This window comes from Aegilops tauschii, chromosome 2 (assembly GCF_002575655.3).
Source record: "Aegilops tauschii subsp. strangulata cultivar AL8/78 chromosome 2, Aet v6.0, whole genome shotgun sequence".
NCBI classification, from domain to species: Eukaryota; Viridiplantae; Streptophyta; class Magnoliopsida; order Poales; family Poaceae; genus Aegilops; species Aegilops tauschii.
In genome coordinates, this window is record NC_053036.3 from 542,039,374 (window position 1) to 542,061,524 (window position 22,151).

General features: G+C 47.3%; 2 protein-coding genes across 3 annotated transcripts; both read left to right on the plus strand.

Annotated features, from left to right (window-relative positions):
• Positions 1-1,222: 1,222 nt before the first annotated feature.
• LOC109755909 (probable cation transporter HKT1;4) lies at positions 1,223-7,332 on the plus strand. 2 transcript variants are annotated; one of them, XM_045233253.2, is made up of 4 exons: positions 1,223-2,210; positions 6,381-6,605; positions 6,727-6,955; positions 7,037-7,183. In XM_045233253.2, exons 1-3 carry the CDS (start codon positions 1,297-1,299, stop codon positions 6,923-6,925), a joined length of 1,338 nt encoding a protein of 445 aa, XP_045089188.1. In that variant the 5' UTR covers positions 1,223-1,296; the 3' UTR covers positions 6,926-6,955; positions 7,037-7,183. The 2 variants fall into 2 exon arrangements, with proteins under 2 accessions (XP_045089188.1, XP_020170379.3); XM_020314790.4 differs by having other exon boundaries at positions 1,224-2,210; positions 6,727-7,332.
• A 971-nt stretch (positions 7,333-8,303) lies between these two features.
• LOC109755894 (cation transporter HKT1;1) lies at positions 8,304-11,356 on the plus strand. Its single transcript, XM_040399649.3, is given in 5 exon segments — positions 8,304-8,432; positions 8,434-8,605; positions 8,608-9,616; positions 10,318-10,542; positions 10,701-11,356. Coding segments are annotated over 5 exon segments (1,782 nt in total). The 3' UTR covers positions 10,948-11,356.
• Positions 11,357-22,151: the final 10,795 nt, after the last annotated feature.

Here is a 22,151-nt window from a genome sequence, read left to right on the forward strand (position 1 = left end):
TGCATGTGATCAATGAATTGAGTCGCATGCAATACAATTTTTCCTAATCACAAAAACAAATGCTCCATATTCTATTTTTGCTCACAGAAATGGAACTGATCGTTACCAATCCCTCCTCTTTTGAGCGAATTGTCTTTAGTGAGAACACAGCCTTTCAGCATTAGCCACACCCAAAAAAAAACTGATCTTTAAGTTTCAAGATAAATCTGTAACCTACTAATGTAGCAGCCTTAAAATGAAGGTACAAGTCTCTCACAACAATATTATTCTTGTTATTCAGCGTCCACTTTACGCTACCCTTATCATTAGAGAGTTCCACTTCATATAGCAATTTTTTCAGAGCAATCCATTGCCGCTCAGTCTCCCCATAGAGTGTCTTCCTAAATTCAAAACCATCCCAGCCTCTAGTTTTGGCAGACTGAACAGTGATGAATTAGAGAAAGATATGTTATACAATCAGGGGAATCTCTCAGCCAGTGTCTTATCGCCAAGCCAGACATCTTCCCAAAAAGAGTTTTAGATCCATCTCCCAGAACCCTCCTAGCAAGCTTTTGAAGTGTATGGTTAATGTTCATCACACCTTGCAAAAAGTGTGAGCCACCACCATCATCACCCCTCCTGATAGGGTTTTCTTACTATGGTATTTTCTTTCAAACAACTTCTGCCAAACTCCATTAGTGTTTTCCAACCTCAACAACCATTTCCTCAAAAAGAATTGATTCATCACCTTAAATGGGATCACTTACTTGTTACTTACTTAGATATACAGCTAGGATATACTCCAAAGTCCAAACACAATGCGTGCTTGTGACGGTGCTCTTGAAATAGAGTAGGGAGAGGTTTTTTGGGGTCCGACGAGGATTCCCTCGACTCGTAGTCCAACAAAAATTCAGTTCCTGGACATTTTAAAGTTGCATACAACGGTAAGTTAGAGATGTGCAACCCTGTTCTTTAAACTAGAGTTGCATCGTGCGGAAAATTTAACTTTGAACTCGACAATAATGCTCACGTAACTTTTGCCTTTTTTGGAATGAGAAAAATTTCCTAAACAGCGGAGAAACACCAAATCTATGCACCACTAATCAAAGGTAAGAAAAGAAGCATCTTCGTGTTCGTGGTTGAAGATGGGGCGTCTAGTCTCGCGTCTTCCCCGACGGCGGCGCGCGGCCATCGAGGTTCCGTTCGACTTCCAACCGTACGTTGCACTTACACACCGTGAACTTCTCGTCCTCCCTGTATATATACGTGACGGACGTCTCCACTGTTTTCCGCACCGTGCGTCTAGTCTCACTGTATATGTCCGCCGTCGAGATGGAGGTGTTCTCCGACGGCCAGCTCTTCGTCCTCACCGTGCTCATGTTCACAGGAGGCGAGGTGTTCGTGTCGCTTGTAGGCCTCGCGTCCAAGTGGTCCAAGCTGAGGAAACAAGGTACTATAAGCATATCACAGCGCGTCGAGAGCCACGACGACGAAGGAGTCGAGCTCGAGACGACGCCACAGGTAGCTAACGCCACCGACACCGACAGCTGGACGAGAAACTCCGACGAGACGAGCAAAAGCCCGATTGACGCGAAGTGGCTGCGGCGCGAGGCCGTGCGCTCGCTGTCCCTAGTCGTCCTCGCCATCGTCGTGGCGGCGCACGTACTCGGCGGCGCCGCCATTGCTGCCTACGTCTACGCGTCTCCGGGCGCGAGGCGGACGCTGCGGAGCAAGGCCCTGGGCGTGTGGACCTTCGCCGTGTTCACGACGGTTTCCACGTTCTCGAACTGCGGGTTCATGCCGAACAACGAGAACATGGCGGCGTTCAGGCGGGACACCGGGCTGCAGCTGCTGCTCGTGCCGCTGGCGCTGTCGGGGAACACGCTGTTCCCGACGCTGCTGGCCGTGTGCGTGCGCGCTGCTGCCGAAGCGACGCGGAGGCCGGAGCTGGTGGAGATGACGGCGAGAAACGGCAGGGAGCTGACGGGGTACTATCACCTGCTCCCGGCGCGGCGGTGCGCGATGCTGGCGGCAACGGTGGCCGGGCTCGTCGCCGTGCAGGTGTGCATGGTGTGCGGCATGGAGTGGGGTGGCGCGCTGCGGGGTATGGGCCCATGGGAGAAGGTGTCCAACGCGCTGTTCGTGGCGGTGAACTCCCGGCACACCGGCGAGTCGACCCTCGACCTCTCCACCCTGGCGCCTGCCATCCTCGTCCTCTTCGTGCTCATGATGTGAGTCCTTTTTCATTCACCAAATCAGCTAAGTTCACAGTTTGTTTCCCTTCATGATTCCTAGCTAGGATTTTATTTTTCTCCGTTTCTGCATTGCATATTTGCATGTCATTAAAACCGAAGAATTTACCTTTCTGATCTTGTTATGGTTGGTGCAGTTTAGCACATACTAGCAGGGCGTGTACGTGTGGTTGACGATTTGCATAACACCCCTTTTCCTTATTTTTTTTGAGAAAATGTTTTGCTGAAGCTAGAATCGACCCGAACAAGGAATTCAGACGTGAATTCTTTGGAGTCTATCACAACTTTAATAGGACAACGCTAACGCCCACATGTGTGGTGGGAGTCAAAACCGCCCACACGCTCTATAACACACGGCCTGCGCCACGTCACCGCATGCATGCATTGGAGAATCTTTTTGGATTTTCGGTTTTTAAAATGTTGTATCTCTTAAATGAAAAATCCGATTGAAGATCCGTTTTCACCATTAAATCCCTCGCGACGAGATCTTCGAAACTAGATCCCATATCAATATATTTCGACGATTTTTTTGAGTTAAAAGTTGCCATGTCTATTGCACATGAATTGCCATGATGTTTACACTGAAGTTGCCATGACATGTTTCAACTATTTTCTTCTACATCTAAAAATAAATTTTGACATATTATAAAACGGGAAATTAAGAAACTAGACTTGCCATGAAACATAAAATAAAATTGCCATGATTCATAAAAAAAAAATTCCATGGTCAAAATACTAGAATTGCCATCATAAAAAAACTAAAATTGCCGTGCTCTACAAACTAAAATTGCCACATGGCAACTTTAGTTTAAACACTATGGCAACTACAGTGTAAATATCATGGCAACTTTTGGGGAAAAAAATTCGTCGAAATATATCAACATGGGGTCTAGTTTTGAAGATCTCGTCGAGACGGATTTAATGATGAAAACGGTTTTTTTTATTTTTTAATTAGGAGATAAAACATTTTTAAGCCGAAAACAAAAAAAAATCCTGCTGATGTCATCTATTTCTACATGGCAAAACGAGTGATGATGAAGGTGTGTGGGCGATGTGCAAAATGCCCCACGTGTGGGCGTTAGTTTTTCCGCCTTAATAACCATACACCGTAGCTACAAGTCTTCCACAAAATAAGAGCAAATCAGCATGCTTCGTTTGGTCTCGAGTACCATATTTTACACCTTGACCAGTGCTGACTATACTGTGCAACATACAATATAAATTGACCAGCTAGAAGCTTTCTTCATGTGCTCCAAGCCAAAACCCCATGTGCCTCTTCTGCTCATAGCGACATTGTGTCTGGCTTCTGTTGACAAGTGGCATCAATCAATGTACTTTTTCGCAATAGCGAGGCTCGCATGGGCAGTACAAAACGACGTTGAATCATTGAGCAGGAGTACACCTTGTGCGTACAACGGGCCAGCGCCAACGAGCTATTCTCTCAAAAACAGACAAGCGCCACGCGGTAGGGCCAAAAAGTATCTGGACCCGTGAATTACATTATTATAAGCTTCCATGGCCATTAATTATCCCGTGGATGTGTCTTAGACCAACTCCCCAAACAGACATTCGCTTTGCCCGTATTCGATCCGTTTGAGTAGGGCAAAATAGGGTCATGTCTGGACTTGTCCTGAGATGCGGTGGCTGTGCGCCCAACACGCGGCCGCATCCTTTGGCTCCATCTTGTCCACCTCCATTTTAAAAACAACAACGTTCGAAATACCAAGCCCTAGTTCACGCCGGCAACAGAGCCAGCGGCCTGCACGTCCTCGCCGGCAACACGGCCAGCCTCCAAAATGAATAGTTTTGTTCGCCGGCAACACAACCAGCCTCCAAAATGAATGTGTTTCTCGCCGGCACACAGCCAGCGGTCGGCACCCATGCCAGCCTCCAAAAAAGAACGGCCACGGCCGATCGGACGACCTAGTTCAGGTCGTCGGCGTCGAACATCTCCTTCTGCCTGGCCTCGAATCAGCTCATCGTCTTCATGCCACGAGTCAGCATGGTCGTAGTCAGCACGATCGTGGGGCTCTTCATCAGCAACGTACTGGGCGCGGCCATCCTGACTTTGGGTCTCGTCCGGATTGTAGGCACCGCCATGCCCACCCTCGTAGATAACATTCTGCATGTACTGGTTGTAGAAGGGGTCGTCGACCGTTGGTGTTGGCGTTGGCGTTGGCGTTGGTGTTGGCATTCCGTCGAACAGGACGCGGGGCGACGGCATGGTGCCCGTAAACGGCGGCCGTGCTTGCTTTCTTTGCATCTCGACGGACGGCTGGCCGCCACTACTGGACCCCAACGTGACGTTGAGGTCGATGACGGCCGAGGGGCGCGGGGTGGACGGCGCGATCATGCCAACGTCCGGCGACCCCGAAAAACGGGTCTGGCCGTCGTGCCTTGGTGGGGGATAGCCGGGCGACATAGGCGTGGTCCGCGACGTCGGCGACTGGCAGTGCGGAGGCCTGGCGACTGACGAGCCTGTGCTTGCCGGGCCGACGGCTGCTGTAGAGAAACCCGTCGGACGGCAAATGCCAAGCATGAGGAAGGCGTGCGCTTTGTTGACGATGGCCTCCTTCTCCTCGACCTCGGCCTTGCGCCGCGCGGCCTCAATCGCATCGCGCTCGGCGGCGAACTTGGCCGCGGCGGTCTTGCTCTTGACGGCCGCCCTCCGGTTCCTCCTCTTCACTGAATCCGCGTCCAACTTGGCGATCTCCTCCGGCGTGCATTCCGACCGCGGCTTCCTTGCATCCTTGGCCGCCTTCTTCTTCACCTTTCCGGGCGGGTCGACGGCCAGGCCGCTGGAATTCGGCTGGGCGTCGGCCATGGACAGGGGAGGGTGGGGGGACAGGCGGGACGTGGGAGGGTTTGGGAGGAAATAGCGCCAAATGGGGCGCGGGGTGGGGGGGGGGGGGGTTTGCTTTGTGCCACCGACGGGCGGGCCAAGGGAGGACAAGCGCGCGCGTCCCGCCTGTCCGCGCGTTGTCCGTTTCACCCCAAAAGCGGCGCAAATTTGGGCCGGGGATGGGTCGAAAGCGGACATAAAACGAACAAAAGTCCGTTTGCGCCCGCGCGCTGGGCCGTCTGATTTGTCCCTTTTGCCCCAAACGGATGCACCCAGACAGGATGGGGTCGCGCGCTGGAGTTGGCCTTAGGTTGGCAGAGGCATGCATGTGACGGACGGGCGGAGAAACTAATTTTCTCGACATCTTCACTCGCGTGCCCATCTCTGATGAACGGTGTAAAATGTTACACCGATACCAAGCGGAGCCTTAGGGGAATTTCTCCGGAAATTAATAGACCGTTTGCTAGGGCCGTGGAATTTGAGTACCTTGAGTCATTCCAAAAGTGGGGGAAACCCTTTTTCGTCGAATTCGAGTACCTTAAGTCATTCCATAAGTGAAAGCGAAAGATGTAAATAGGGCTTGCCTTGGCTTACATGAAGATCCATCCATAGTGGCACGACGCATGCAGACGCCGCCGTCACTCCACAATTCTCTGCGAAGGTGGTTGGACCGGATCAGTGAGGCTCCGCGGCAAAACCGCGTAACGCCGGCCAGATCACTCACCGACGGCGACGGGCCGGCCATCCAGGAGGCGACACGACCAAACGGTCGGCGCGTCGGCTCCACATTCCTTCCATGACGTGGATGGGCTGCATACATACAGTCTGTGGTTGATTGATCAGCATCCGGCAGTCGGGTTTTCCCGCGTGCTCATGCTAGCCACTAAACCAGAGAGCATCTAGAGCCGGCCAATCATTCACATGCCCATGCCCATGCCCAGTCAGCACGCCGCTGCTGTTGCTTCTCCACGGGCCAGCATCATCAATCAATCACTAGGCTCACAGCCAAGCAGCTGATAAGCGAGCGGGCCGTACGTGCAACTTCTCCAGCGTGGCAGCCAACGCCCATCCATATATCACTCACTGTCACTGGTCCATGAGACGCAACCTGTCAATCGCCAACTTCTGCAGCTATTTATATATGTCCGTCGCTTCTCTTGCCGCGTCATTTCATTTTCTGAAAGAAAACTGAATTAGTGCTCTTGCACGGCATGGGAAATTCAGGCAACACCTAATCATGCATGCTCCAATAATAGATTTTCAGAGAGTATTGCACGGAAGGGTCTCTGATCGTATTTCTGTTCCAGGTACCTGCCTCCATACACCACATGGTTTCCATTTGAGGAGAGCTCGGGCGTGAAGGACCATCCCACGGAGGAGACCCAGGGGAGCAGGTTGCTCAAGAGCACGGCTCTGTCACAACTCTCCTACCTCGCCATCTTCATCATCGCCATCTGCATCACCGAAAGGGAGAACCTCGAGGAAGACCCCCTCAACTTCAGCTTGCTCAGCATCGTCGTTGAAGTCGCCAGGCAAGCCCCCTCGAAAGCAAAGCAAAACCCTGAAACGAATAACAAATATAACTGCAACTTAGTTCCGGCATTATTGGTTTCCTTCATGGAAGCTGACATATTTTAGCCTCACATTCTGCAGTGCGTATGGAAATGTGGGGTTCTCCATGGGCTACAGTTGCAGTAGACAGATCAGCCCGGACCGGCTGTGCACCGACAGGTGGACCGGCTTCGTCGGGAGGTGGAGCGATTCTGGCAAGCTCATCCTCATTCTTGTCATGCTCTTCGGGAGGCTCAAGAAGTTCGGCATGAAAGGTGGCAAAGCCTGGAAGCTTGGTTAGATGCAGCACCAGGTGGCCATTGCACTGCAGGTGGGTGGTCATGTTGTTTTGTGAATGGACTCTTCCCCTTTTTTCATTTTCTTACCTTCCATCTTTGTGTACTCATATAAGGTGCACAAGGAAACCTTCCACCTGCCATCCTTGTACAGATTCACCTGCAAGTTCTGCTAGTATCACATAGGTGAATGAAAAGTTAAATCATAAAAAAGAAAAAAATCAAGCATGGCTTGGTGGTTTGCTAGTCACTTGTTCCAAAAAGTTGGCAGCCACAGATCTGGAGCTGCAGATACACCACATCCTCGTGTGTACAGGGAGATTTTCCAGTCAAGTGGTGCTCAGCTCACATTGGATGTCCGGATGTATCTGAGGCCACAGATAATTATTAATGGAAAAGAACTATATTGCTATCTTCGTGCAACCTCACTAACCACACACTTTTCCTCAGAGATAAAAAGGAATAACACGCGTGTGCGACTAGATTGTGCCACATTGAAAGAAATGGAAAGGAAAGGAGGATAAGAAAAGTCCCACTACGATTGTATTCGCTTGAACATTCCTTTGCACGACGCGGTGTACACACATGTGTCTATCGGAACATGATCATTGAATTTAAGTTGTAGGAAAAAAAATCGCAATAAAAACCAGCCCAGAAAATCCCAGCATGTACTGATAATTGAACATCTAATCAAGTAATGCAAATTTTGCAACTCAACTTGAAATCCCAGTCATGTATTTCAATCAATGCAGTCTTGTCCTGTGTGGCGCTTTCTGTCAGATGGACTAAATACATCCACTTATCCCAACCCGCACTAATAATTGAAACTATAACCAAGAGAATGCAAATGTTGCAACGCAACTTCACAATCGGCATTTATTTCAGTCATTGCAGTCGTGTCTCCTCCGAGGAGCATTACAGAACACTAGATAGATCATATTGCAGTAGCGCGTTTACAGGGTAGTGAATTTCAGCATCACAATACACTAGTGAATACAGCTAGAAAAGTAGTGCCAAACCAAAATAATGCAACTTTACTTTGCAGGATCAAGTGTAAAATAATAACTGAACATAAAATCAGTGCGAAGATAAAGTGCTGAAATTAAATCAACAATATCCTCAGATCCAAAAATTGTTGAATGAAGGATGATAATTGCCCAAAATCGTTTCAATCGGGTCATAAAGTAGTTGAATGTTTTAATAATAGAGGCACATGCGTGTCCATGCATCAATTGTACCTGTGACCGGGCCCTTGTGGACACAATCAGCATCATGATTGTACAGGTGGACACACTTGTCTTACTCCACCCTACATATTGAGCACCAGAACTTGATCGTGTTGGGCAATGCTTGCAGGTGGGAATACTTAACCCATAAGACACCATGAAAACACAGCTTCCAGTTGCCAGGTCCAGCACTTCCATGTCTGAACTCAAAAGCCCACAAACCTCGATGCATCGATTCAGCTCAGCTCTAGTTATCCTGCAGAATCTGCCATCGCGTACAGCCATGAAGGCTGAAGCTCCCATTATTCAGTTTGGAAGCGCTTAGAGTCACCAAGGAGATGGTGAAGCATTTCCATGAGTTTGTGTCCAGAAGGCTCGGTTCCCTCTCCAAGTGTACAGCAGATTTATTCAGACGCTCTTACTTGTTTCTGGTATTCAAAAGCAATCCTTTGGTAGTCCAGCATTTGCTGGTTTCCTTGCTCTGAAGAACCTCGCGCCACTGAATAAGCCATCTCCAAGGAACTTGGATCTGATATTCACCTCTGTGTCCACAGTGACGGTGTCAAGCATGGCAACAATTGAGATGGAGGACTTCTCTGGCCAGCAGCTCTGGGTTTTCATCATACTGATGATATTGGGAGGAGAAGTGTTCACTTCTATGGTAGGGCTGCACTTCAAAAATGCTCGGGCCAACACTGAGGATGCTCTCCAGACAAGATTGGCTTTCATAAGCAGGGACATCGAATCCTCTGATGATTTCAACAACAGCAGTCAGAATTATATGGAAGGCATCCAGTCAGAGGAAACCATGCCGCACAATCAGGTACAGGAAAGCAAAGGGATGAATCATAAATCTCGCAATATTTTGGCTCATGTAGTAGCAGGCTATTTCATAGCAGCAATAGTTTGCAGCTCTCTTGTCATCACCATCTTCCTTTGGATTGATTCCTATGCAAGGCATCTACTGAAGAGTAAACATATCAAAATGTGGACATTCTCAATCTTCACAGCAGTATCATCATTTGCAAACTGCGGCTTCACTCCGTTAAATGATAGCATGGCAATTTTCAAACATAACCCGACTTTCCTTCTTCTAGTTACCCCACAGATTCTTGTAGGCAACACTTTGTTTGCACCACTGTTGAGGTTAAGCATATGGACCTTGGGAAAGGTGAGCAGCAGAGAAGAGTACGCTTACATCCTTCAGCACCCAAAGGAGATTGGATACAGGCATTTGCAACCTTATAAGAATTCTGTCAAATTGGTTCTGACTGGAGTGATGCTAATTTTGCTGCAAGCGATGCTTATTTGCTATTTCGAATGGGATTCGAAGTCCTTGGAGGGAATGGGATGGTTCCAGAAATTGATAGGCTCGCTGTTCCAGAGTGCCGATTCAAGACACGCTGGTGAAACTGTCATTAACATCTCGACCCTTTCTCCACCGATTATGGTGATATTTGCACTTGCCATGTGAGTATCCCTTAATAATTTACTTAAGTTCAATAGCATACTTAGGTTAGCTCTTACTGATAGCACGTATTACCTGGAGCAATATGACTATCTGAACCTTTATTTAGTTATTTTGCATGACTTTCTGAACAATGACAATAACAAAACAGCATAAATCTGAACCAAGATCAAATCTGTACCTTAATTATGGTCTGAAGTGGACAAGAGCTATTACTGAGAAAATAAGGCAAAACTAGTTATCATAGCTTGCAACATACCAGTCTTACATTCTCGCAAGGGTTTGAAAGATAATAACACATTAGCAGCTGAACATGCCTTATTCTACTAGACCAAAATAACAAAAAAAATCGGGAAATTCAAAGATCTTTACGTTTCATTGCATTGAAGAGAAGGGATAGTACAATCCTCCTAGGAGGCTGGGGTTACAAAGATCAAACCAAAATAAGAAATTGTTCACTCAAAACTGATGACACACCTAGGCTGAAATCAAAACAACTATACAGAGCTCAGCAAAGATAGAAATATAGTTCATTTCAGAGCAACAGGTTCAGGAAAACCAAGAAGTTCAAAATGACAACCAAATTTCAACACCAGGATATAATAGTGCCGATGGAGAAAGAAGTTTTTTCTAGAACAAGTGCCGCTGTGTTACCTCTGTATCTTCCTTTTGTGGTAATAACAGATCATGGGCTTATTTGCAGGTACCTTCCTTCTGGTACTTCAATCCTCGCTACATATGGTGATATCCGAAGTTTAGCAGATAAAAAGGAAAATCCGAATGGCAGAGCAACGTGGAAGAAGTTTGCCATGACCAAGCGTACTTGTTTAGTAATATTCACAGTTTTGGCATGTATAACTGAGAGGAAGTCAATGACTGCCGATCCACTCAATTTCAGCATCTTCAGCGTGGTATTCGAAGTGATCAGGCAAGTTGACATCCTTATGCGCAATTTCCTGTAGAAATAATAGATGGATAAATATGAACTAGCAGCATAAGAAAAGGTTGAGCTAATCTTGCCATCGGGGCTTATGAACACCGAGTGTGCTGGTTCAAAAACAATAATGCACATTTCTCTTTTTGCAGCGCGTACGGCAATGTAGGATACTCGCTCGGCTACATCTGCGACAAGTTACTGAAGCCTGATTCCGCGTGCAGAGACGCCTCGTACGGGTTCGTCGGCAGGTGGAGCGACAAAGGGAGACTGATCGTCATCCTGGTGATGTTCCTCGGGAGGTTCAAGGCGTACACCCTCAAAGGGAAGAAAACCCTGAATGTGCATCCATGTAGAAGTGGAACACCACATCAGAGGCCAGAGGTGGCTGGAAATTAGGAACCTGCATAAGATGGACCCTGAGCGTGTAGATCGGCTTAAGTGGCACCGCGTTGGGCGTGATCAAAGGAGAATGTATTATAGCAACCCTAAAAGACCAGGGATGCTCATAGCATTAGCTGTAATGTTGTAAGCTCGTCACCCTGGATATGGATGGGATGGGACGGGATGCGAAGCAGAGGAGACGGCCCCTTCGGCGAGGGAGACCGAGCCCCCGCGCCTCCCAGGTGCTTTCCGGCTCCACGGACATCCGGCTTCCGCAGTTCCGTCGCCGGGGCTTTTTTCAGTTTTGAGGGTTGCAAGAAACGGAGGCCGGTCTATTCTGTCTGGGCTTGTTCATATATGGCCCAACCGTGTATTAGGCTAGGGATCATGCTGATGAGAAAACCTATAGCCGGTTCTATAGAAACATGCGAGCTGCCTGGGATCCGGCACAGGAAGCAAAGTTCAGGCCTCTGGAGTACAATCTGTACACCATTCAATTCTCGTGCTTGGGGGATTGGGAGAGAGTCATGCAGGGTGGGCCATGGCATTTCCGGGGCGACGCCGTGATCATAAGGACTATGACGGGGTGACAAAACCATCCACAATCAGGCTTGACACCATAGAAATATGGATCCAAATTCATGACGTTCCCGATTTGTACGCTCATCTAGTCCCACAGCTAGCTGCCAAGGTGGGTGAAGTTTTGTTCACCGAGCCCTAGTCCCAAGACTTCACGGGAAACTTCTTTCGTGTTTGGGTTAGAATCAATGTGACAAAATCCTTTGAAAAATGCGGTGTCTATGATCCGAGATGGTGCACGCCAGATCTATAAAGTAAAGTATGAGAAACTACCGGATTGATGCGCCGTTTGTAGCATGTTGGGGCACCTTTTCAAGGGACATGGAAACGGGGAGGCGTGAGTACAACTTCCATTTCCACGTGGGTGGCCATTGAGATGTGATCGAAGTACTCGAGGACACAGGGAGGCGTGCATGGTCGTCGGCTGATTCAGCCTGACGAAGCATGTCGTCCTCGACCCATTCCTGCAATTCCCATGCCCTCTCCTAGAACTCTATCTCGGCATGGTCCTCTTTCGTCTCGCCAACGAAAGGTCCGTGGGAAGGGCACAACAACATTGACATGGTCGATGGGTGTGATTATGACGGTGACGAGGATGGCGGAATAGAGGGCGAAGGGCGACGGGGATGGGGGAGAGGGTGAGTGTGGTGGCGCCAGCAAAGGGGGCGATGGGGTTTATATACCCTTGAATGGGTGCGCTTAAGTGGGAAAAGAAGACGAATTTATCGTGTGCGGGTGGGAAACGGATGCGAAATGCGACAACGGGCATTAATTGGCGTTCTTCCCGGTGGACAAGAGATTGCGGCATTGGCAGGGCGGAAGAGGTGCTCATAGGAACGACAACGCAATTGACTAGTCTGCCCATGGGAGGAAGAGACCGAGCTAGAACTCCCACCTGCGCGAGCGACTGGCGGATGGGCACCCCAGCCTCCAAATATGGAGTCTCAAGGACTGTATATGGAGAGAGCGTGCTCCATAAATTATGTAGGATGAAGGTCACAACGGATCATCTATACTGCCATTTTCAGCCAAAATCATCGTAATGACGGTTATTATGTCGACGAGGGCATGTAGCGACTCTGGTAGGGTTACTCTAAAACCCTTGTACATCTAGCCAAACCCTAAAAAAAGGCTTAACTCCTCAAAAGATCTTTTAAGGAATTAACGTACACTCAATCAAACTCTCAAATGGTGAACTCCTAAAAAATGAGGAGTTAAACCAAAAAATCTCCTCCGCTCTCTCAATTTTGAGCAGCCACCAACGCTTCTCAGCAAAAAATTCTCTCTTCCCGCTACCATCTGTGATGCCTCCTTGATGGTGTTCTGAATTAGAGGGTGCTAGCCACGTCGGCTCCAACCATATGGGCTGGGCCGAATACCCCTCAAGATTATTAAGCAAGTGAGCCTCGTTCATCGGGCCATGGAGAGCCAAGATGGAAGATTCTGAAGACTTGGCGTGTACTCCAAAGATTTAGAGGTAGTCTTCAACACGGTTGCCCATTTGTAAACAATTGTTTTAAATGTAAGGTACATTTTTTGAATGTACGAAACATGTTTTTGAATAATGCAAACATTCTTTACACATTGTATGAACATTTTTCTAAAATGGCACGTACATTTTTTAAAACACGTGACATTTGTTAAATGTCAAAAAAAAACATAAACATGACTAACATTTTTCTAAAATGGCACGTACATTTTTTAAAACACGTGACATTTTTTAAATGTAAAAAAAAACATACACATGACTACCATTTTTCTATACATGTTTTAGCATTTTCAAATGCACGATTAAATTTTTTTAAATGGTTCTTTGTAATATAGTATTTAGAATACTCAGAAATAAATAAAAATTTATAAAGCAAAAAATGTGAATGTAAAACTGAAAATAAATAAATAAGAATGAACATGACATCAGATGGTGCACGGTTACTGGGCTGGGCCAACACATGTTCCTTGCAAGCGAGCCTTGGTAGGACTCGCAGCGGGCGGCACATAGCCTCACTCCGGGGAGCTCCTATTACGTGCCTTTAGCGCCGCGGAGGCCAACTGGCGCTCACTAAAGCGCCTAGTTGGGCCGGCACAAGAACGCACAAAGCAACAATCCTAAGCACGAAAAACAAGAATGAACATGACGTCAGATGGTGCACGGTTACTGGGCTAGGCCAACACATGTTCCTTGTAGGCGAGCCTTGGTAGGACTCGCAGCGGGCGGCACATAGCCTCACTCTGGGGAGCTCCTATTACGTGCCTTTAGCGCCGCGGAGGCCAACTGCTCACTAAAGCGCCTAGTTGGGCCGGCACAAGAACGCACAACACATCAATCCTAAGCGTGAAAAAACCACTCAAAAAGTTGAGCTCTCTAGGATTCGAACCTGCACCGTAGCTTTTTTGTACTAGTTAGGCCTCTGTTGGAAAAGGTAGTGCCTAGGAGGCGCTTAGGCACGCCTAGGCGCTAGGCAATGGCCAAACGCCTCGCCTAGGGCATAGGCAGAAGTCTAGGCAGAGCAAGTAAGAAATCCTCTACCCAAGCGAGAAATCATGCTAGTAAGAGCAAGTAAGAATTTTGCACTGAGATGCCAAAATGGCCATATTCCAATCGTAGTAGCTGGTAGTTAACATACTTATATGCCTTAAATTAATAAAATACACATATAATGACCACATATACACCTTGATAGTAAAAATTATATAACCGCCTAGGCTGCGCTTAGGGCCTTAAGCAATGCCTAGGCACTAGGCGAAGGCCAACCGCCTCGCTTACGCCTACCGCTTTTTCGACTTAGGAATCACTACAACCACTCGACTTTAGTGCCTGAGAATAACATCAATTGTATAAGAACGATCGTGGTCGCGATATTTACTGCACAACACCGTCTACTGTAACACCTGGAATTTTGAATTATTTGGAAAAATCGTGAATTTGATAAGGTTTTGTTAAAAAGTTCATCAATTTTGAAAAATGTTTCACAAAAAACTGAAAAATGTTCATCAAGTTTGAAGAAAAGTTCATCGATATTGAAAAATGTTCACAAATTTGAAAAAAAAATCATTGATATTAAAAAGAAAGTTCATCATATTGGAAAAAAAAACTGATTTTGGAAATTAGTTCATTGAATTTGAAAAAAAGTTCATAAAATTTGAAAAAAACATCAAATTTTAAAAAAGTTCATTGAATTGAAAAAAGTTTATCGGATTTGAAAAATCCATCAATTTTAAAAAAAAGTTCACCTCGAATGAAAAAAAAGTTCATCAAATTGAAAAATGTCATCAGATTTGAAAAAAAGTTCATCAATTTTATTAAAAAGTTCATCAATTTTGAAAAACAAAATCATGGATTTGAAAAATGTAGACACATTTAAGAAAAGAAAAAAGAAAACAGGAAACAGAAAAGGAAAACACAAAAAGATAATATAGAAAACATAGGGGGGATCTTCTATACATAGAAATACATCGAATTAAATAAGTAGGTAAGTTGGCGAGGTGGTTAGTGCAATTCGGTCGCATTGTTGAGATCGCGAGTTCGATGGCTATTACTTGCAATCCCGCAGGTGACTTTTTTGAGTTTTAACCAGAAAACAAAAACATGAAATGGGCCAGCCGAGAGCTGAGGTTGTGTGTGCGCCGGTTTGCAGAATGTATTGCAACTGGCACTGAAGATGCGACTCAAAACTGATGCCGGTGGTTTGAGAGTGTGCATTAGAAATACCCTAAGGCCCGAAAGAGCTGGCCCTAATAGGCGACGCTAAAAGGAGTGCGAGAACCTGGAGGTGGTTGCTTAATTAGCAAAACCCTTGACCTTGAGCATGTATTTATCAGAGATTGATAAATGAACCACAAAACTTTGAGTGCCCATAACTAATTGAGAATGAAAATGATAGTGTTAAAGGAACGAATTAAAAATCCAATCACTCTATTCATGAAGCGCTGCACAGGGGAAAGGGTTTCACACTGCCCGGTGTGTTTGCAGTGCACTGTTTGTTACATGCAATCCCGCACGTGACTTTTTTTTTGAGTTTTAAGCAGAAAACAAAAATGTGAAATGGGCCAGCCCAGACTGAGGCTGTGTGTGTGCCGGTTTGCCGAATGTACTGCAACTGGCGCTGAAGGCGTCAAATAGGATTTGCCTTCACTTCATCCATACCTATCAATGAGCAGATACAGACCCGTGTTGAATGACAAAAAGCATTCAGACAACACTACTCAAATGGATGTTGGTGGTTTGAGAGTCCGCGTTGGAAATATCCTAAGCCCCGAAAGAACTGGCCCTATTAGAGCATCTCCAACAGACGCGCTAGATTAGCCGCGCGCTGGAAAAAACGAAAATATTGCGAGTGCGGGACCAAAACTGACGCTCCAGCAGCCGCGCTAATGTCACGCGCGCGGTAAGTTGGTTCAGCGCGCTGAGGAAAATGGCATCGCGCGCTACTTATTTGATGCGCCAGCTCCCGCGCGCTGGACGGGGAAGATTTGCGCGCAAGCGACCAACTGCCGCCCTCACCTCTCCGGCCGCCCCGCCCCGCGCCGTCACCGGTGAAATTCCACCGATGGAAGGCTGCGCCGACATCCGCCAGCCCCTCCCTACACCTGCGACCCATCCGCCGTCGCCGCCGCAAACCCTAGCGCGGGGTTGACCTTCGGCTTCGCCGACAGCGCCCCTTCTCCTCCAAGCACCGGTCTTGCACGCGGCCTTTTCATGACGCCCCGGACGACCTCGCAGGGTGGCATTGCGCCGCCGCCCACTATGAAGCCACGGGGCTGTTGGAAATATGCCCTAGAGGCAATAATAAAATGTCTATTGTTCATGCTATAATTGTGTTATCCGGAAATCGTAATACATGTGTGAACACATAGACCATAACATGTCCCTAGTGAGCCTCTAGTTGACTAGCTCGTTGATCAATAGATGGTTACGGTTTCCTGACCATGAACATTGGATGTCATTGATAACGGGATCACATCATTAGGAGAATGATGTGATGGACAAGACCCAATCCTAAGCATAGCACTAGATCGTGTAGTTCGTTTGCTGAAGCTTTTCTAATGTCAAGTATCATTTCCTTAGACCATGAGATCGTGCAACTCCCGGATACCGTAGGAATGCTTTGGGTGTACCAAACGTCACAACGTAACTGGGTGGCCATAAAGGTGCACCACAGGTATCTCCGAAAGTGTCTGTTGGGTTGGCACAGATCGAGACTGGGATTTGTCACTCCGTATGACGGAGAGGTATCTCTGGGCCCACTCGGTAATGCATCATCATAATGAGCTCAATGTGACCAAGTTGTTGGTCACGGGATCATGCATTATGGTACGAGTAAAGTGACTTGTCGGTAACGAGATTGAACGAGGTATTGGGATACCGACGATCGAATCTCGGGCAAGTAACGTACCGATTGACAAAGGGAATTGTATACGGGATTACTTGAATCCTCGACATCGTGGTTCATCCGATGAGATCATCGAGGAGCATGTGGGAGCCAACATGGGTATCCAGATCCCGCTGTTGGTTATTGACCGGAGAGTCGTCTCGGTCATGTCTGCGTGTCTCCCGAACCCGTAGGGTCTACACACTTAAGGTTCGGTGACGCTAGGGTTGTAGAGATATTAGTATGCGGTAACCCGAAAGTTGTTCGGAGTCCTGGATGAGATCCCGGACATCACGAGGAGTTCCGGAATGGTCCGGAGGTAAAGATTTGTATATAGAAAGTCCAGTTTCGGCCACCGGGAATGTTTCGGGGTCACCGGTATTGTACCGGGACCACCGGAAGGGTCCCGGGGGTCCACCGGGTGGGGCCACCTATCCCGGAGGGCCCTATGGGCTGAAGTGGGAAGGGGACCAGCCCCTGGTGGGCTGGTGCGCCCCCCATGGGCCTCCCCCTGCGCCTAGGGTTGGAAACCCTGGGGGTGGGGGGCGCCCCACCTGACTTGGGGGGCAAGTTTCCCCCCTTGGCCGCCGCCCCCCCCTTGAGATTGGATCTCTAGGGGCCGGCGCCCCCCAGGGCCCCTATATAAAGAGGGGGGAAGGGAGGGCTGCGCACCCAAGACCCTGGCGCCTCCCTCTCCCCCCCGTAACAGCTCTCCCTCTCGCTGAGCTTGTCGAAGCCCTGCCGAGATCCCCGCTGCTTCCACCACCACGCCGTCGTGCTGCTGGGTCTCCATCAACCTCTCCTTCCCCTTGCTGGATCAAGAAGGAGGAGACGTCTCTCCCAACCGTACGTGTGTTGAACGCGGAGGTGCCGTCCGTTCGGCGCTACGATCATCGGTGATTTGGATCACGACGAGTACGACTCCATCAACCCCGTTCTCTTGAACGCTTCCGCTCGCGATCTACAAGGGTATGTAGATGCACTCCTCCCCTCTCGTTGCTAGTAAACTCCATAGATTGATCTTGGTGATGCGTAGAAATTTTTTAATTTCTGCTACGATCCCCAACAGTGGCATCATGAGCTAGGTCTATGCGTAGTTTCTATGCACGAGTAGAACACAAGTTGTTGTGGGCGTCGATTTTGTCAATTTACTTGCCGTTACTAGTCTTATCTTGATTCGGCGGCATCGTGGGATGAAGCGGCCCGGACCAACCTTACACGTACGCTTACGTGAGACAGGTTCCACCGACTGACATGCACTAGTTGCATAAGGTGGCTAGCGGGTGTCTGTCTCTCCCACTTTAGTCGGATCGGATTCGATGAAAAGGGTCCTTATGAAGGGTAAATAGAAATTGGCATATCACGTTGTGGTTTTGGCGTAGGTAAGAATCGTTCTTGCTAGAAACCTATAGCAGCCACGTAAAAGTTTGCAACAACAATTAGAGGACGTCTAACTTGTTTTTGCAGCAAGTGTCGTGTGATATGATATGGCCAGAAGGATGTGATGAATGATATATGTGATGTATGAGATTGATCATGTTCTTGTAATAGGAATCACGACTTGCATGTCGATGAGTATGACAACCGGCAGGAGCCATAGGAGTTGTCTTAATTTATTTATGACCTGCCTGTCAACTGGAACGTCATGTAATTACTTTACTTTATTGTTAACCGTTAGCCGTAGTACTAGAAGTAATAGTTGGCGAGACAACTTCATGAAGACACAATGATGGAGATCATGATGATGGAGATCATGGTGTCATGCCGGTGACGATGATGAACTTGGCGCCCCGAAGATGGAGATCAAAAGGAGCAAAATGATATTGGCCATATCATGTCACTATTTGATTGCATGTGATGTTTATCATGTTTTACATCTTATTAGCTTAGAACGACGGTAGCATAAATAAGATGATCCCTCGCTAAAATTTCAAGAAAGTGTTCCCCCTAACTGTGCACCGTTGCGAAGGTTCGTTGTTCCGAAGCACCACGTGATGATCGGGTGTGATAGGTTCTAACGTTCGCATACAACGGGTGTAAGCCAGATTTACACACGCAATACACTTAGGTTGATTTGACGAGCCTAGCATGTACAGACATGGCCTCGGAACACAAGAGACCGAAAGGTCGAACATGAGTCGTATAGCAGATATGATCAACATGAAGATGTTCACCGATGATGACTAGTCTGTCTCACGTGATGATCAGACACGGCCTAGTTGACTCGGATCATGTATCACTTAGATGACTAGAGGGATGTCTGTCTGAGTGGGAGTTCGTTAATAATTTGATTAGATGAACTTAATTATCATGAACTTAGTCTAAAAATCTTTACAATATGTCTTGTAGATCAAATGGCCCACGCTAATGTTGCTCTCAACTTCAACGCGTTCCTAGAGAAAACCAAGCTGAAAGACGATGGTAGCAACTACACGGACTGGGTCCGTAACCTGAGGATTATCCTCATAGCTGCCAAGAAAGCATATGTCCTTGAAGCACCGCTAGGTGATGCACCTGTTTTCCCAGCAACTCAAGACGTTCTGAACGCCTGGCAGTCGCGTAGTGATGATTACTCCCTGGTTCAGTGCGGCATGCTTTACAGCTTAGAAGGGGCTCCAGAAGCGTTTTGAGCAGCACTGAGCATATGAGATGTTCCAAGAGCTGAAAATGGTTTTCCAAGCTCATGCCCGGGTCGAGAGATATGAAGTCTCCGACAAGTTCTACAGTTGTAAGATGGAGGAGAATAGTTCCGTCAGCGAACACATACTCAAAATGTCTGGGTTGCACAACCGCTTGTCTCAGCTGGGAGTTAATCTCCCGGATGACGCGGTCGTTGACAGAATCCTTCAGTCGCTCCCACCTAGCTACAAGAGCTTTGTGATGAACTTCAATATGCAGGGGATGGAAAAGACCATTCCTAAGGTATATTCAATGCTGAAATCAGTGGAGGTGGAGATCAAAAAGGAACATCAAGTGTTGATGGTGAATAAAACCACTAAGTTCAAGAAAGGTAAGGGTAAGAAGAACTTCAAGAAAGACGGCAAGGGAGTTGCCGCGCCCGGTAAGCAAGCTGCCGGGAAGAAGACAAAGAATGGACCTAAGCCTGAGACTGAGTGCTTTTATTGCAAGGGAAACGGTCACTGGAAGCGGAACTGCCCCAAGTACTTAGCGGATAAGAAGGCCGGCAATACCAAAGGTATATGTGATATACATGTTATTGATGTGTACCTAACCAGCGCTCGTAGTAGCTCCTGGGTATTTGATACCGGTGCGGTTGCTCATATTTGTAACTCAAAGCAGGAGCTGCGGAATAAGCGGAGACTGGCGAAGGACGAGGTGACGATGCGCGTCGGGAATGGTTCCAAGGTCGATGTGATCGCCGTCGGCACGCTACCTCTACATTTACCTACGGGATTAGTTTTAAACCTCAATAATTGTTATTTAGTGCCAGCTTTGAGCATGAACATTGTATCTGGATCTCGTTTAATGCGAGATGGCTACTCATTTAAATCCGAGAATAATGGTTGTTCTATTTATATGAGAGATATGTTTTATGGTCATGCCCCGCTGGTCGATGGTTTATTCTTAATGAATCTCGAACGTGATGTTACACATATTCATAGTATGAATGCCAAGAAATGTAAGGTTGATAATGATAGTCCCACATATTTGTGGCACTGCCGCCTTGGTCACATTGGTGTCAAACGCATGAAGAAACTCCATGTAGATGGACTTTTGGAGTCTCTTGATTATGAATCATTTGACACGTGCGAACCATGCCTCATGGGAAAATGACCAAGACTCCGTTCTCTGGAACAATGGAGCGAGCAACCAACTTATTGGAAATCATACATACTGATGTGTGCGGTCCAATGAGCGTTGAGGCTCGCGGTGGCTATCGTTATGTTCTCACCCTCACTGATGACTTGAGTAGATATGGGTATGTCTACTTAATGAAACACAAGTCTGAGACCTTTGAAAAGTTCAAGGAATTTCAGAGTGAGGTTGAGAATCAACGTGACAGGAAAATAAAGTTCTTACGATCAGATCGTGGAGGGGAATATTTGAGTCACGAATTTGGCACACACTTAAGGAAATGTGGAATTGTTTCACAACTCACGCCGCCTGGAACACCTCAGCGTAATGGTGTGTCCGAACGTCGTAATCGCACTCTATTGGATATGGTGCGATCTATGATGTCTCTTACCGATCTACCGCTATCATTCTGGGGTTATGCTTTAGAGACTGCCGCATTCACTTTAAATAGGGCTCCGTCGAAATCCGTTGAGACGACACCGTATGAATTATGGTTTGGAAAGAAACCTAAGCTGTCGTTTCTTAAAGTGTGGGGATGCGATGCTTATGTCAAGAAACTTCAACCTGAAAAGCTCGAACCCAAGTCGGAAAAATGCGTCTTCATAGGATACCCTAAGGAAACCATTGGGTATACCTTATACCTCAGATCCGAAGGCAAGATCTTTGTTGCCAAGAACGGGTCCTTCCTGGAGAAAGAGTTTCTCTCGAAAGAAGTAAGTGGGAGGAAAGTGGAACTTGATGAGATGACCCCTCTCGAACCAGAAAGTAGCACAGCACAAGAAAATGTTTCTGTGGTGCCTACACCGACTAGAGAGGAAGTTAATGATGACGATCATGATCAAGTTACCACTGAACTTCGTAGGTCCACAAGGATACGTTCCGCACCAGAGTGGTACGACAACCCTGTTCTGGAAATCATGTTGTTGGACAACGGTGAACCTTCGAACTATGAAGAAGCAATGGCGGGTCCAGATTCCAACAAATGGCTTGAAGCCATGCAGTCTGAGATAGGATCCATGTATGAAAACAAAGTATGGACTTTGACAGACTTGCCCGATGATCGGCGAGCAATAGAAAATAAATGGATCTTTAAGAAAAAGACGGACGCGGATGGAAATGTTACCATCTATAAAGCTCGACTTGTCGCTAAGGGTTATCGACAAGTTCAAGGAGTTGACTACGATGAGACCTTCTCACCCGTAGCGAAGCTGAAGTCCGTCCGAATCATGTTAGCAATTGCCGCATTCTACGATTATGAAATATGGCAAATGGACGTCAAAACGGCATTCCTTAATGGCTTCCTTAAGGAAGAATTGTATATGATGTAGCCGGAAGGTTTTGTCGATCCTAAGAATGCTAACAAAGTATGCAAGCTCCAGCGCTCAATCTATGGGCTGGTGCAGGCATCTCGGAGTTGGAACATTCGCTTTGATGAGATGATCAAAGCGTTTGGGT

Coding starts and splice junctions, on each gene's coding strand:
- LOC109755909 (XM_045233253.2), top strand. CDS start 1,297: ATGTCCGCCGTCGAGATGGAGGTGTTCTCCGACGGCCAGCTCTTCGTC. Junction 2,211..6,380: donor GTCCTCTTCGTGCTCATGAT/GTGAGTCCTTTT, acceptor TTTCTGTTCCAG/GTACCTGCCTCCATACACCA. Junction 6,606..6,726: donor ATCGTCGTTGAAGTCGCCAG/GCAAGCCCCCTC, acceptor CACATTCTGCAG/TGCGTATGGAAATGTGGGGT.